Source organism: Sceloporus occidentalis, unplaced genomic scaffold (assembly GCF_023333645.1).
Source record: "Sceloporus occidentalis isolate IW3139 unplaced genomic scaffold, rSceOcc1.0.p SCAF_3, whole genome shotgun sequence".
Lineage (NCBI taxonomy): Eukaryota > Metazoa > Chordata > Lepidosauria > Squamata > Phrynosomatidae > Sceloporus > Sceloporus occidentalis.
The window spans coordinates 193,580,074-193,597,303 of NW_028316983.1; the positions used below are offsets into that span (position 1 = coordinate 193,580,074).

A 17,230-nucleotide genomic window follows, 5' to 3' on the forward strand; every position below is an offset into this window, starting at 1 on the left:
TGAGTGGGGATTCAAACCCTGGTCTCCAGAATCATAGTCAAATGCTCAAACCACCCCACAAAACTGGCTCTTTCTAATTTTAAAACAGGGTTAAAACAAACCAATATGGAGAAGTGGCATACAAAGTGTTTAATCACACCATGAGCTGAGAGCAAATATCTTGGAATAAACAAAACATGTATGAATCTCCAAAATAAAATCAGAAAGGAGCAAAATCTTGGACTTTCTGGTCCTTTTATTCAATCTGGATGCACCATTCAATGGCCAACACTTTATGTTACACATTGGACTAACTCATAATGTTTTGTATCATTTAAATAAATAGTGATTTTAGTCAGCATAAAAAGATATAAGGGAATCCTGTAGCACCTGTATGAAAAAGGGATTTCCCCTATAAGCATTCATGGATTCAAGATGCATCAGACTATAGCTGATGAAGTTAACTGGAATCCGCAAAAACATATACTTGAAATTTCTGGTTCTCATGTAGTTTCAAAGGTGGTAGAGGATTCCCTTATATCATTTCATGCTGATAATATTCTGGTTCATCTACAACAACAAAATTGTCCAAAGTACAGACATGTGGAAGGTTGAGCAAGCTACTTTATTCAAGACTTGACAGGGAGGCAGGACATATTTCCTCATCTGCTCAGATTGTTCAACACCTGCTGGATCCAAAAATACACCCTGAAAGTACCTGAATTATATGGTTAAGTTGTGTTCATGATACTTGTACAGGCTTGCTTCAGGAAGGCAATAAATGCAGCATGATCTTTCTCTTGCCACCTGCCTTGTGAGAACTAGATTCTTATTACCATTTCCATTTGGCCAAAAAGGTTTTTAGTTTCATGTGAGCACCTGCATTTTTCTTGCTAAATGTTAAAAGTAAGAAAACTAAATTCCCTGTATATTTTATCTGAGTTTTAAAGCTAAATAGTTGGTTCCAAAATTATACATTAAAGACAGGAGTATAATTACAATGCAACATAGAGTTAGATATGATTAAAGCCTTCTAAATATAAAGAGAAGATTGTGCCCTATATGGCCCTGTCTCTAGTGCATGGAAAGGGTTGAGCTACTTGGCATGTAAATTGATACCTTTTTCTTCCAGAGTAATTTGCACAATGCACCAAGAAATTGACTTATTTAAATGCAAAGCACACACAAGGTCACCATGGCAGGCCTGTTGAGTGTGGGTTGTGCAAAATAATAATTTATATTGTGATCAAATGAAGCATTTGACATATGATGTACAGAATCTTTAGGGCACTTACATTTTCATTTTTGTTTTCATTTTTTATTGCATCTCAAGACACAAAAAATGTGAAAAAATATGGGTATACATCATATATATATATATATATATATATATATATATATGAGCATCCTAGCTTTCCAAAGCTGATGTTTGCTGCTGCACCTGCTAGTTTGAATGGATGTTACAGGTTTGGGGCCTCAATAAAAGCAAGATGTGTGGACAGGTAGGGATTTCATGATCTAAATTTAAAAAAACCTACACCAAAAATAAATGGTGAATTTGTTTTCTGGGATACAGGATTTGTCTTGTAGTTGGTTCATGAGGCTTGTTTGTGTCGAATAAGATAATTTTGCTGCTTATAAACTGAATCCAAACAAATTTCCACTTCACCTGTATGTTTTGGTATGAATGATTTCTCCCACAGGAGAAAAAAAATATAAAGATCCAAATTCAACCTTATGAAGCTAGATAGGTGCAGCTTGTGATTGATCTCCCTGCACCTCAGAAAGAATGTCAAGCCTGTCCAATGAAAGTCAGATGTATGACAAAATAGGTGGAAACATCCAGGTATCTATTCACATTGAGATGGAGACAGTCATAAAAGCCTCTTTTCATACACAGATCTCTCTTTTTGAATTAAGATGAGAGTTTCTGGTTATCAAGTTCATCCAGCAACCTCAGAAGGCTCCCAAATTAAATTTAATTTGGTTTCTACTTTAAACAGATTTTTAAAGAAATATTAAAAAGAACAAGAGATAGCAAAAAAAATATAAATATTATTGACTACTATTAATTTAAAAAGAAATATTTTTAATATAGCTAGGCATCAGACAGCAGATTAGGCTGTAATCATGCACAATTTTAAATGGATATCAATCTCATTGCAGCTACAATCCTGCATGAACTTATCTGGAAATTAGCCTCATGTTGAAGATGAGAAGTAAATTTCATTTCTTCCTTTTGATGAGATATGTATAAGATTACACCATGTGTTGCGGTTGATTACAGTGGAAATTCTAATGCTATAACTGGTTGGGCCTGGAGACACCATTTACTAGGATTTTGACAGCAGAGCTACAAAACTTTGGATGTAAATTTAATTTTAAAAAAAGGAAGATCTAATCTGGTTCAGTGGGAGGTTTGGCTCAGGAATAAAATGCATAGCCCAAACTGCTGACACAACTGGATATCACTATGGCATAAAGATGAGTAATAGTATAATGTGCTGGAATACTCAGTTTGTTCACAGCAATACTTTTGCTCAACTTCAAAGAGCAGACTCAACCCTGGAATTGAACAGCATTGTGGAAAAGAATAAATCAGGAATTAAGGGCATGTTCAGTCATTTGGATGCAAGTAGGTGGAGTAGGGTGTATTCCTTAATTGCATGTAATATTGCTTTGGCACTGATAATGGTTAGTTAATACACATTTGCTAATGGCTTTGAAGTAGAACTAGTAAAGCAGCATATTAAATCAGTGGAAGTAGCACTACTCCCATGGACAGGAGTGTAAGTCTGGAGTTGCAAAGTTCAGGCTTTCTGGATGCAAACCTGTAAAATACTTCATACCTAGAATTCACCTAAAAATGGCCCATTTAAAGCACAACCCTGAACATCTTTAAATGGTAGTAAGCATGCAAGGACTGTATAGCCCTAAATACCCTAAAGGCACGAGATCCCATTTGATCTTGGCAGTTGAGCAGAGGCAGGCCCAGTTAGTACTTTGGACAGGAGACTGCCAAAGAATACCAGGTGCTGTAAGCTATATTTCAGAGGAAGAAACTGACAAAACCACCTCTGAATAGCCCTTGCCAAAAACTGCCTGATGAAATTCGTGGGATCACCAAAAGTTGACAAGCAACTTGAAGGTGCATGCAAGCACACATACACATAGTCCTGTTACATCCATTGTAACCGACTAACAGGGAAATTTGTTTTGGTTTGAGGTCTCCATCAGAGAAGATGCTATGAATTTTCACTGAACACATGAAGTTCAGTGACCTCAGACATTTGCTCCATTCAGTTCATTGTTATCTGCTTTGAATGGCAGCCACTCTATCCTGCTAGATCTTTTATCTGGATAGACAGGGTTAAGTTAGACTAAGCATTTCCCTATTGTTGAAGCTTTTTATGAATAAACTGGTTGGTTTCCTTACTTTGAAAAGCATAGAAAACTTTTATTGGCGGTATCCAAACCGGTGCAAAGCGCTGGCCTGAATACGTGCTAGGATTGCCTCGGGGCATCCTTTACAGATGCCCCGCAACCCTAGCACATACCTGCAGTGTTGTAATGGCGGCGACCTGTCTACATGGGCGCTGCCATTATGACGTCTCGGCCGTGCCACATCCAAACGGAGTGGCGTGGGCGTGACGCTTGCGTGCCACTGCAGGGCACTTGTGGCGCCCTTTCAGTGGCACCGGAAGGACCTCTGTTTTGGAGCTCCTTTCACCGTTTGTGTCACTGGTGCAGCTTTTACATGGCTGCGCCAGCGACGCAAAAGACAAAGGGGCTGAGCAGTCCCTTTCTCTATCTCCCTGCCGCTGTTGGGGTGTCCTTGGGGCATGAAGCTCCAAGGACACCCCTTTCCAGGCTGCAAGGAAGCGGCATTTTGCCACTTCCCTGAGGCCAGGAAAAGCGGCAGATCAGGGCCTCTGGGGCTGCCGCTGTGGCCACTGAGGCCCCGACCATCGGGGAAAGGGGCAGGTGCAGGCCGCCCCAAAGGGGTGGTCTGTATCCCACCATAGTTAGACAGAGCTTCCTACATCCTGGGTCTTACATGTCCATCAAAAATTGCTGATTTCCTGTGTGTCCTCTTTACTCTTTCATAGTCACTCCAAATTAATGTGCTGAATTTGTTATTGTTCTTATTTCATTCTTTAATTCAAATTGACAGCTGTATGCTACACTGATCTAATGATGCATCAATGCACATATTGTTTAGATTTGATGCAATTTACTTTATTTTGCAGTGGGCCCTTAGTGTGTGTGTGTGTGTGTGTGTGTAGCCATGGATGATTGAATCCATGGATGCAAAATCCATAGATATGGAGGACCAGCTGTATACAGTTTTAAAGTATGTGTGTGTTTACATAATAATTAATTTAATTGTTTTAAAACTTTTGAAGCATCGGATTTTCAGCTGTTTTAGTTTTGTAAACTGCTTTTAGGAAAATGGCAATACATAATTTAAATAAAATAAAATAATCAAGTAGCATTTTTCCATGTTATTCTTAACCAATAAAATAGGTTTTTTATCCAATAGGTGTGTGATGGATTGCCATTGGATTGTTTTTGCCATTGACAGTGGACAATACTGTGGATAATCCCAACTAGATTAGATTCATTGAATATATAAAGTACTGTATTGACTTCTTAAAGCCTGTTGACCCGATGGATCCACTCCATTTGGGATTAAGAGATGGATTTAAGACAACATTTGGCCTGTGAAGCTTATTGGTGACCATAGACTAACCAATATCTGTCCAAGTAACCTACCTCAGAGGGTTGTGGTGAAGATAAAGGATGAAAGTGAAAAACATATGGGACCTTGTCCTCCTTGGAGAAAAAAATTCCAGGAAAATATAACAAGTTCATAAGAATTTTTTGAACTAAAAGTCCACCAATAGCAATGGACGTCACTCTGGATGAGACAAGGGTTTTGCCTTAGCTATCCTGGTAGGTTGTGAGGTAATAAACAAATGACGTAAATAATACAAAACAAATAAATAAGCAGTATTGACACCCTTAAATTCAACGAGTATTTATGAATACATCTTCTCTTTTCTAGAATAACTGATTATAGCTGGAGTAGGAGACTTCCATATTTTTCCACATGCCAGTTGTTATAAGGGTCAGAACACAACAATAATAAACTGCAGCCAGTACTTCTCAGTTTATGAAGGTCACAAGTTCTGTTGTGCATGCTCCACTGAAACGAAGGAGAGGTGCACATGAGCAATACTGTGCAGCTTGCCACTTGCTCCTGATCCTATAGGTTACATACCCCAGACTAACAGGCTTTCATATAAAGACTTTCATTGAAGATAACTTTAATCCAACAAAGTTTATCCCATATTATATGTGATCATATTTGAAATGGCAAAAGACTGTACCGCAACAAATTTAATATGGGTATTCCATGGAGGAAAATGACATCACTGTAATGAACAGATTTAATAATGACAGCATTTATGACATTACAGCTGGTATGGCATTATATTTTATGCAAGGCCCATTAAGGTTTGTATCTAAAATATCCTGCCATGAAATTGGACTCAACAAGACAGCTAGCAATATTTCATTCCCAGAGATAAGCACCATTATCCAGTCTGTGTTGTTGTTGTTGTTGTTTTGTTTTGTTTTGTTTTTATTATCTCTCATGAGAGATATTCAGATAGTCATTGTGGCAGTCTTTGGATGTCTCCAGACATTCAAATGAACAATGGGTGATCTATCTATGGTGTGCATCTTTTGGATTTGATGGGACATATTTCAAACTTGCAGCAACTATGGAGTATTTGGCAAGCTGTACATTCCCCAGTCAGCCACCTTTTGCACTGTACTTTAGAGACTGTTCAGATGACTATCTCAGTCCATATCAGATGCAGGACAAAGCCAACCCTTGTTGACATCCTGTTGTGTATCCCATCATCATCACATGCTGAATTTGTATCTGGCAGATTCCCACAGTTGTGGGCTTTGAGAACTCGGTACAACATAATAAAAGGTGTGGTATTGATACAAAATTGTGAAGCACTGTGCTGTTCCCTTTACTTAGAGAAGTTGTTCTTTCTCATCCTCACTTCCCTTTTTGTTAAAAATATTCTTGAGAAACAAATAACACCTAACTATGCCACATATTTGCTGTGATGGGAGCACTATTGTAAACCACGTTGGAAATAAAAAGTGACAGATTAGATAGCAGTTCTAGAAACCGGTCTTGCTGCCGAAGTGAATTGGAGGTGGAACCTAGAACTTTCCCATGGGATGGTGAGACAAAGCTAAGGCTTGATAAATGCAGGCCACACCCTTTTTTAAAGGCAAAAGAGTTCTCCTTTGTTCTTCTGTGTCTAATAAAATATGTGAAAGTATGAATAGCCTTCTGTGGTGTTGTTGTAATCTAAAACTATTGTCTCTGTACCATGTTAATTTTCATCTTTGACAAAGTGATGGATAAACTCCTGAACAATAAAGCTGGTCCAATGTGAAAATAATAAATTTGTTCATTCTGACCCAGAGTCCTCTTATACTGAAATTCATGGCTGAAATAAATTTGGTCCCATTGGGGGATCAGGAGACCTGGGATCCATACTGGTGGCCATGGCAGGCTGTATGTTACCCAGACCTATGCAGCTCCCATCTGATATTTAGAGACAAGTCAAACCTTAGAAATATTAAGCCTCCCAGGCTACCACAACAAGTACACAAGCAGCCTGAAAAATAGCTGGGAAAAAGAGACAGAGAGGAAAAGAAATACATAGCTGACAGTGTGTGTATCTCTTTATACATCTCTTTACACAGTAAGAAAGAACAGGTCTCTCTCCCAATGATCTTACCATCTAAAATCTGACATATAGCAAATGATGGAAGAAGATGGACTAAGATACTATTTATATGCTACTTTAATTCTCGCCTTTTAATTCAGTTTGCATCATGTCACAGCTACCATTTTAGCTGAACAAACTGGGTAAAACATGCCATACAGTATATGCCTGCTTTCAACAAGGCATAAGGAGTTACTAATTAAATCGCCTTCCTCATATTGCAGAATTGCCACTAATGCAAGAACTGAAATGAATATGTTCACATAAGATCAACATCAGTTCTGCATAACTTGTAAACAAAAGTTTTTCTGTACTCTGAAAGAGAGGGGGGAGGGAGGGAGACAGACAGATATCTTTTTAGTTATAGCAAGTAGTAATAGCAGATACATTTCTATACCGCTTATGAGTGCACTTAAGTAATCCCTAAGTGGTTTACAATGTTATCAGTTAATTGCCGCCAACAAACTGAGTTCTCATTTTAGTGACCTCGGAAGGATGCCAGGCTGAGTCAACCCTGGAGCCCCTGGCTGGTATCAAACTCACAACCTTGTAACTGTGAGTGAGCACTGGCATTTAACCACTGCACCACCAGCTTTTAACCAGCATTTAACCACTGCACCACCAGAACACCAATTGTTCCTTCTAATATTGTTTGCTATTGTTTTTGCTCCCTAAACTTCCTTGGCAGGTTATAGACCACCATTTCGGATGTCCTCAGGACGTCCCATTTAAAAAAAGGGGCGTCTCTTCTAGACGCCCCTTTCCCTATCATTGACTCAGTCCGTGACAAATGGCAGTGGCCGTTCCACACAGCCGCCGCCATGTTTACGTCTTGGACGCATAGCGTCCAGACGGGTCGCGGCGGTTATGACGTCACGGGTGCGCCATGGGCGCCTCGTAACATCATAACGGCACCGCAGGAAGAAGTCCATTTTGGAGCTTCTTTTTTGCTCTGAGAGGGAGTCGCGCGGTTTGTATGCTGTGACTCCCTCGCAGAGCAAAGAGCAGTGCCGGCAGACCGCTGCAAAGCGGCGGTCTGTAAAACGCCCCCCTTTTCCCATGAAAAAAGAAACATAGTAGATTAGTGATGATAGGAGCTTTGGAACAAATCTTTCTCCTATATTCATTTCAGACATCTGATTTAAATGTAGTTGCATTTGGCAGGAAGGGCAGGGATTCAAGGAACAATATTCATGTACCAAGTGTCCTTTTACATAGACATTTATATGTGATTTATGTTTTCTGTTCAAGACCACAATGGTCATATTAATATTAAAAGCTATACTGTATTGGTGAAATGCAAAAGTGAGCAATATTTTCTTATCCAAATACTGTTAGGTTAGCTCAGCTGACAGAACCAACTAGAGATCAATGGATACATCACAGTATGAGTCAATCTTCTCCAACCTGGAAACCTCTGTACATGTTGGTAACAAGTGCTATCATCCCCAGCCAGCATGGGCAATAGAGAGGGTGGGAGTTGGAGTTGGAGGTCACTGAGTTGTTAACGATGGCTGTGAAAGTAAGTGGTAATATAACCTCTGTTGCTTAGAAGTATGGCAGCCAGCAATATAAATGAGAAAAGGAAGCAAGGTTGGTGGGGTTTCATAGGGTTGCCATGTTTGGGGGACTACATTGGAAGTATAGGAAGGAAGGAAGGGCTCACAAATGTTGTATTTTTCTAGACTAAGGAGATGTACAGATGAAGAGAAAGAGGCAGCCTCTTTCTCCCCTGGATTGTTGCCGTGGCAACCGCATGGCACAGCAATGATCCGTGAAATGTGTCTCCTTTGTGTGCCACTACAGAGGTGCCATTAGCACTCTGGAGCAGTGTGGTGATGTCCTTTGTGTGCCATGTTGTTTGGACGCAGCACACTAGGCACGTCATCATCGCATACGCCATCTGAACAGGCACCCATTCAAGATGGCACCTGGACAGCACGGGAGGGCTCTGGAGCGTGCAGATGCTCCTCTCTCCCAAGCCCTAAAATCAGCCCCAGGCCAGCGCAAGGGGCCAGTCTGTACCGGGCCTACATTTCCCAGAGCCATTATAGACACTATCAATGACAACTTGGATAATTTGGGACCTGTGTGCCAAAAATTGTATTTTCCAGACATAGAGGAATAGAAATGGCCCTACACTACAAATTTGTGCAATGGGATTTTCATCTTCATATATTCTGTTTATATGACAAATTATTCACACTTTGAGAGGAGACTATTTGTGTATTTGTACCGGGAGAGAATTTAAGAGTGCATTGTACTTACTGTGTTTATCTTATCCTCCTTCTAGGTCTCCCTGGAATTCTGCATTGGTCGTTTCTATGTTGAGGTAACATAATAATTTCAATTGCTTTCTGGTACAATCTATAAATCTCTGACTCTGAGAAAACTGACTTTTTATTATGAAGCAATATGTGAAATTCAGCCTTCCTCGCATATGTAGCTGTCACCCACAGTGCAATTTCCTACCATGTGGTCCTTGTTTTTGGATAGTTTCCTGTTTCAAAGTCCTGGCCCACAAATGTATCTCCATTGACCATGACTCCTCTGTCCATAGCCTTTGTGGAGTCTGTTGTCATTCTTGATCTGGTTCCCAGTGTTCAGCCTAACCGATCCCAAAGTCTTTAGTCCCAATTCAGTAAATGGACTCTCACATCACTTGTGACACCAACTGTTATTTTCATTTCCATCAGGCTAGCAGCAATGTTTTATAGCATTACATGACTGACCCTTTCCTTTTCAAAGGTTTAATATTTATGAATATGCTGTGACACTAAAGGAATTTAGCCAATGTTTGGGTTGCAGGCTCAGAGAAGGACAATAGGCAACAAAGACAGCTACATATATACACAGCACATAGCATTCAGAACAGTTGCTAATGATGGCATTCAGCTATTAATAGTAAACAGTTTACCTTTTGATCAAGGTGAAAGAATGGGATGACAACGGTGTGGAAAGAATGAAAACCTATCGGAGGCAGAAACGAGAATGGATTAAATTTGCAGCAGCCTGTAGAGAAGAAGAAGATAATTCAAAGAGAAATCCAATTGCCAGAGTAAGTGCTAAACATATTTTTAAAATATTGTCTCCTATTTGCAAACCACTAATGAAGAAAGGACTACAAGCTTGCCACATATTGGCTAACTAACACAGTCCACTTGTTATTAATTGTCCTTAAGTTGATCTCAACCCATGGCAGCCCTATGGATGAGACATCTCCAAGACCCTCTGTCCTCCATTGCTCTGCTTAATTCCTGCGGCCCCATACCCATGACCATAAAACTGACTCCCAAGCAGGAGTGTGAGCATTAGAAATCTGAAAAGCTTCTACAAGTTCTGGCAGTATTCTTTTTTCTCTCCTTTAATAGGAGAATCAGGTCTAATCTTCTATGAGATAGCAATTCAAACCAAACTGCTAAATTATTGCTATCCCTCAGTTTATGACAAGAATCAGAGCTGGAATTGGTTGGCTGGGTTGAGTTGGATTGGATTGGTTGTTTTTAAATAACAGTGGGTGCCAAATACTGTGAGGAGATGATGATGATGATGATGATGATGATGATGATGATGATGATGATGATGATGATGGGCCTAAACTGATAGTGTGAGCAGTGACTAAAAAACCTTATTAAGGAGCAGATACATTAATGGCCAAAGGACCAAACTAAACATTTTATTGTAGGAACTCCATTAAGGTGGAAAAGATAGCAAATATTGAATTTGGTTTAATTCAATATTAGCTATCTTTTCCAACTTAATGGAGTTCCTACAAAGCATTCAGTTTTGGAACCCTGCTGGCACAGTGGTTAAATACCTGTATTACAGCTACAAGACTGTGAGTTCGATCCCAGGCAGGGCTTCAAGGTCCACTCAGCCTTGCATCCTTCCATAGATTGCTAAAATTAGTACCCAGCTTGTTGGGGACAATTAGCTTATATATTGTAAATCGCTTAGGAAGTGCTTAGTTCTCTGATAAGCTGTACAGAAATTTACTCTGCATGCAATGCCTATGTGCTATCCCATCACCATACCCTGCAGTATTTCACAGATGAAAACCAGGACACTTATGGATAAACAACATTAGAGTATGGCCAAGAAAGCAAAAGGTGTAAACAAAAAAGAACACACATGCTAGGAGAGGGTGCAGGAATTTGCTTTTTCTTGAGCCTACTGGGAAGGTCAATATTCCTCCTCCCTCCTCTCCTCTCCTGTCCTCTCTTCTTTCTGCTGAGATAACTGAGTGGAAACTACTCTTGCCCTTTGAACTGAGTTTGCAGCAATGGAAGCTCAGGATAAAGGGCAAAAGTGAGAGGATGAGAGAGAAACTGGGACAGCTGGAAAAGTGGGATGACAGAAGTTTAATCAGGACTGTCCCTGCCAAATTCAAGGCATGCATCAGTATAGAATGAATGGATATGTACTTTGCTGCAACAGGATATCTATGTCGTTATATGTGCAAGAAAGAGAAAGAACACATAACTGTTAATGTCTGAAGCAGAAAACTAAAGATAAAAAAAATGGAAGTTCAGGGGCGGGAAGGCAAATTCTTCAGGTCACAGAGAGTCAGTTCAGGTATTAATGATCTTTGCATTAATAATTATGATTTGGTAAACTGGGAATGAGCAATGGGGAACTGTAGTCCAAACTCTAGCAATTTCAAATTATTCTACCATAATGATCTTCATGAATTAAACTCTGAACAGTGTTGGAAGTCAAATATTCCTCAAAGATCACTAGGGATTTATTTAGGGCTGAGGAAAGTATTAGCATGGTCAGAAAGAAAACTCTGTTTTTGTTTCATGTTGCAGATCCGATCAGATTGTGAAGAAACACAACCAATTATATATCGAATATCTGGAGAAGGGATTGATCAGCATCCTTTTGGCATTTTTGTCATCAATCAAAAAACTGGTGAAATTAACATAACAAAAATAGTAGATAGGGAGGCAAATCCAATATTTACTGTAAGTGCTACTAAATATGTGCAAAATATATACTCATTTCCTTTTACAGTCTAGGATTGGAATATGTGAAAGACCCCTCTGTCCATGTAAGGCTGCTCACTTGTTCAGACCAATTGTTATATAGAGGGCCCCCAGCATCTAACCAATGCTTGGCAAATGCCAGAGAGAAGGCCCTATGAGCAGCTTCATACATGTTCTGGAATTTTTTCTGTAGCGAAGCCTGTCTTAATCCCTCCTTGAATGACATTCCTTTAAACCATCCCTGCCATTAGGCAAAGTCATTTATGTAGCTGTTAGTTGTTAAACCACACTGGGCCCAGGATTGAATCTTGAAGCACCCCATTCATCACTTCTCTCTAGGATGAAGATAACCATTGGATTCAGACTGCCAACGAATTATAGAAACACTTAACTGCAACACTGTCTAGTTCACACTTCACTAGCTTGCCTGCAAACATAGCATTGGGGACCTTGTCAAAAATCTTACTGAAATCAAGATATATTACATCCACAGCATTCCCCTGATCTATCAAGCTTGTAACACTCTTAAAAACAGAGAGAGATTTAGTTTGGCCTAACTGGTTTTGGGAAACCCCATGCTGGTTCTTAGGCGGGTTATAGACCGCCGCTTTGAGGTGGTCTGCCGCCGCCGCCGTTTGCTCCGTAAGGGAGCCGTCGCAGCCACACCGCACGGCTCCCTTACGGAGCAAAAAAGAAGCTCCAAAATGGAGCTTCTTTCTGCAGCGCCTCTGTGACGTCGCAAGGCACCAGGGGCGCATTCGCGACGTCACAGGCACCGCGACACGTTCGGACGCACAACGTCCGATACGTAAAGGTGGCGCCGGCCGTGTGGAACGGCTGGCGCCATATTGTACGGACAGAGTCCGTATTAGACCCAGGGGCGTCTAGAAGAGACGCCCCTTTTTAAAAATGGGACGTCCTGCGGACGTCCCAAGTGCCAGTTTGTAACCGGCCTAAGTTATCACAGCATTCCTTTTTAAGTATGCACAACCCTGTATAGCATTGCTCCAGGCTAAATGAAAGACAATTTTCTCTGATAAAAGCCTGACTGAGCTTTTAGTTCTTCAACCTTTTCTAAGGTTTTGCCATCCTCACATCTTGTGAGGATGTGAGAGGAGCCCTTCCTGCTGCCTACTCTCAAGCCGTGGAACTGCTTTAGGAGAAATCATTTTCTCTTAATGTACTGAGCAATTTTTAGCTTTTGCTTTTTATCATTTTTAAATGACTTTTAATTCTATCAACAATGTAACTGCATTTTAAACTTCTTTCATGCTATTACCTATATCAGTTTTTACTTGCATTTCTTTTTATCATGCAAGACCATTACCATACAGCACAATACAACTGTTTGGAATGGTATTATTGAGATTTCCAATATTTATTCTGCTACTTTGGCTCTGTTTATATATGTACTAATTGGTTTTTGCTATGGTTCTTTCCAATAGTTCTCACCTTTGGTGTTGTTGCTGTGTGCCTTCAAGTCTTTTCTGATCCTCAGGTGACCCTATTATGGGATTTTCTTGGCAAGTTTCTTCAGAAAGAGGCTGCCATTGCTATCCTCTGAGGCAGAGAGTGTGACTTGTCCAAGGTTACCCAGTGAGTTTCCATGACTGAGCCAGGATTCAAGCTCTGGTTTTCAGAGTCATAGTCCAACATTCAAACTATGCTGGCTCTCATATATTCTCATGTATTCTCACCTTCAGCTGCATTGAATTTGTGAGAAATGGCAAGAAACATTTTTGTAAATTTTGATAGTAATCATAATTGCTGCAACATGTATTTATTGTGAATAGTTTTTGTCATTTTAAATAATTTGCAGTCCTTTTGAATGTTTCTTTTTTAATACTCTTAATTCAGATTATTTGTCATGCTGTAAATCCTGTGACTGGACAATCAGTGGAAAACCCACTTATGCTTCGAGTTCGGGTTCTGGATATAAATGACAATCAACCAGTATTTACACAGACAATGTTTGCAGGCTCAATAGTAGAGAGCAGCATGGAAAGTAAGTACCTTGCAAATAGCATAGCCAACATCATATCACTACCTGTGAAGATAAGTATATGTGTAACCTTTTCATCTTTATCATTTGTTTCTCATTTTAAGACCCATTGAAATGAAGGACAGGACCCAACCAAACTTAAATGCACCTACGTGACCGCAAAGAGATTTACAAATCCTACATAGGATTGTGCAGCTTGTCCTGTTTATGTTAAAAGTAGCATTAAGTGTGTGCTAATCTTAATCATATTGAAACCAATGCCATTTAACAGTGCTTAAACTCAGCAGGATCATACTCTTGGACATTTCAGCTATGTCATATTCTTCCTGTTACTTTTTCTGTGACCTTTACAGACAATATAGTCATTGTCTGATTAGAAAGCATGAGGTGCTGAAATTACCAAATAAACATTTTTACCCACTGGCAGCAGCTGGCTTCCATGTCAGTGGGGTGGTGAATTAGCCCTAGGTTTTAGTCTCTAAAGCTGGTATTCAAAGTGCTGATCACTATTTCCAAAACACAATCAATGCTTTTGAATAGCTCCTTGAAAGTTCATACAGATTGGGGCTTTCTGGGAGATGCAGCCCAAATAAATACTGTATTTTCTGGCGTATAAGACTACTTTTTAACCCAGGAAAATCTTTTCAAAAGTCAGGGGTCATCTTATACGCTGAGTGTCGTCTTATAGGGTGGGTGCTGAAACTTCTGAGGTGGACTGGAGAATCTGCGGTCACCGCATATGGTGGGGGGAGCTCAAAAATGGCCATGGCTGCATCCCCTCCGTATGTGGTGACTAAAAGCAGCAAGGGCGGCACTGTACAAGTACGTTAGAAGAACATCTTGGAGACAGGGAGGGCTGGGCAGGCAGGGTGAGCTGACCAATCCAAGCAGGCTTTGTATACAACAAGTTTTCCTGCTAAGTACCTGTATGTCATAAACATTTGAATTAAAATTACTACATTGAAATCAAATCTGATTTATTTAAATTTTTATTTGGTGTGCATTGGAAGAGGGGTAGTCTTATACGGTGAGTATATCCCAAACTCTATATTTTAACTGGAAAAGTTGGGGGTCGTCTTATACACCCAGTCGTCTTATACGCCGGAAAATACGGTACTTTTTTCCAAACTCTGGTCTACAGGTACAAATGGAAGTCTATTGCCAGATGGTGAAACTGAAAGATGGGCATTCCAAGGGTTCTGTTGGGGCATATTGCAGAAGATCTTGGCTCTCTCAACTGAGAGATGGTTCAAAACACACACAGTTGGCCAGTGGATCCATTGCTGCTAGGGTAATAAATCCACTCCTGGTTTGACTGTTGTTCCTTCCACAGCTGAACCAAGTTAAATAGAGTCAGGAAAGCTCCTGATCAAAACAACTGAGGAAGAAGTGACAGTTAGATCAAAAGTAGATTCATGCTCTCCTCCACTGGATACACTGGCCTCCTCATCACCACCATTCTTATAGAGTCATCTGAAAGTTTATTTAAAATCAAAACAAATATAAGTCAGTGTAATTTATTCTGAGGTTAATTTAAAGACTTTCAAACTAAAATAATAATATTGTCCCATATATAAAATTGAAATAGTATTTGAGAAAAATTTCTATATTTCAACCATCTAAAAGCTGATCTCGTCCAAGAAATCACAATACTGCATTTTTGTTTGTTTGTTTTCTTTTCTTTTCTTTGGTTTTGTGGGAGTCTCAAAGCTCTTTTGTACTGAAGGCTGGTAAGTTTCTTTGACCCCTGTTAAAATGTATTCTCTCCTGTTTGTAGGAAGCAAAAATAAATTATAGAATTCCAAATTCTTTGTTTTAATAAACTGTAGTGCAAGACTAAATGTTTCTTTGTTTGGGCTGTTTTTCCCTTCTTTCCAGACACTTTGGTGATGAAAATAACAGCTACAGATGCTGATGAGCCAAATAACCTTAATTCTAAAATTGCTTACAAGATTTTGAGTCAGACTCCTGGAGGCCCACCAAAGTTTATTTTGAATGCTGCAAATGGAGAACTTCACATTGCAAATATCCTTGATAGAGAGGTATTTATAAATTTCCTTGATAGAGAAGTTAATGAAGAATATGATTCCTGAGAAAATCTTGCTGTCTTCACGTTGAATTTAGAAAACAGTATTCTCACAAAAAGACCTAGGAAAGTTTTTTGTAGTCTTAGCAACAAATAAGTAACAATCTCATGGTCATTAAAAGGGAAAAAAATCTACACAGGAAGAATGAAAGAAGAGGAGGGATGGAAGAAATTATTATGAATACAACCACACTGCTTGTATAGGAGTACATCATAGTGAACTGAGGGCTCTTCCATATTGCCCAGCAGTTCCACTGAATGTTGGGGCATTCTCTGTCAGGATTTCACAACTTCTAACAGTTGTTTTCACTCTCACATCTAGCAATTCCCTAAATATAGGTTTTGCCCGGGTTTGTTGTGATTGTAGCACTACCTCTAATTTATATGTTTCTTTTCAACCACTCTCTTCTTTCTCTTGAACATACAGGAGTGGTTGCTTGTCATCCTCTTTATGAACTCAACACCTTCACTGTATGTTTCTCTCCCAGTATCCACACACCCAATATCATGCATTATTTCTAGTAGCATCACTAGGGTTGGTGTCACCTAGTGCAGTAACTCGTGATGTCTCTCACACACACACAACCTTTGACCTCCTCCCATACCACACCATACCAAACACTTAGCAATTTTTTTTGTATTAATGTAATTCATAAATGTTACTCATAAATTGTGATTCTCATACATCACTGAATGTGATGGCAATAGTTGCAACAGAAGCAACTAACAAAATTAAAATTATTATCTTTAGATTACAATATCGTATGCACAGCCTAAATGCATTTACATGTACATAGTTTCATATGGTTAAAGTGACAATTTGGTAAGATGTGGTGTTTTTAAAGAAAATTTTAAAATAATTTAAAAATTAAAAAAATGTAAAATGCAATTTAATTTTTTAAAACATTTTAAAATTTAAAAAAATTAAAAAACCCATGGCCCCTCCTTTCTCTTCCCATTGAGCCTCTGCCCACTCATACCATCACTTCAGCATTTTAAAGGGACACAGGCAAATGACATAGCTGATGTTTGGGAAGCAGTGGTGTCACCTCTCCTAAGGGTGGCACATGGTGTGCATCCCTTTAGTGACACCCCTGTTTATTTCCATCTACAGTTTTTAATTAATTAATTAATTAATTAATTAATTAATTGTTTATTAGTTTATTGTATCATCATAGCAGTGATCATCAAACTTTAGCCTTCCAAGTGTTTTGGACTTCATTTCCTAGAATTCCAGACTATTGAGCCAGAAGGCTGGTGCTTCTGGGAGCTGATGTCCCAAACACCTGGAGGACCAGAGTTTGGCAATCCCTGTGCTAAAGGATATAAGGCTATACCACATTAGTGCTAC

General features: G+C 39.5%; 1 protein-coding gene across 1 annotated transcript in view; it reads left to right on the top strand.

Annotated features, from left to right (window-relative positions):
* Nucleotides 1-8,313: 8,313 nt before the first annotated feature.
* LOC149317271 (desmoglein-1-alpha-like) overlaps nucleotides 8,314-17,230 on the top strand; it is a 34,192-nt gene continuing 25,275 nt past the window's right edge. Inside the window, exons 1-6 of the mRNA XM_089518364.1 lie at nucleotides 8,314-8,325; nucleotides 9,097-9,135; nucleotides 9,733-9,861; nucleotides 11,615-11,770; nucleotides 13,649-13,796; nucleotides 15,672-15,835. Of these exons, the coding sequence (XP_089374490.1) occupies nucleotides 8,314-8,325; nucleotides 9,097-9,135; nucleotides 9,733-9,861; nucleotides 11,615-11,770; nucleotides 13,649-13,796; nucleotides 15,672-15,835 (648 nt within the window). The remainder of the gene's footprint in view (nucleotides 8,326-9,096; nucleotides 9,136-9,732; nucleotides 9,862-11,614; nucleotides 11,771-13,648; nucleotides 13,797-15,671; nucleotides 15,836-17,230) is intronic.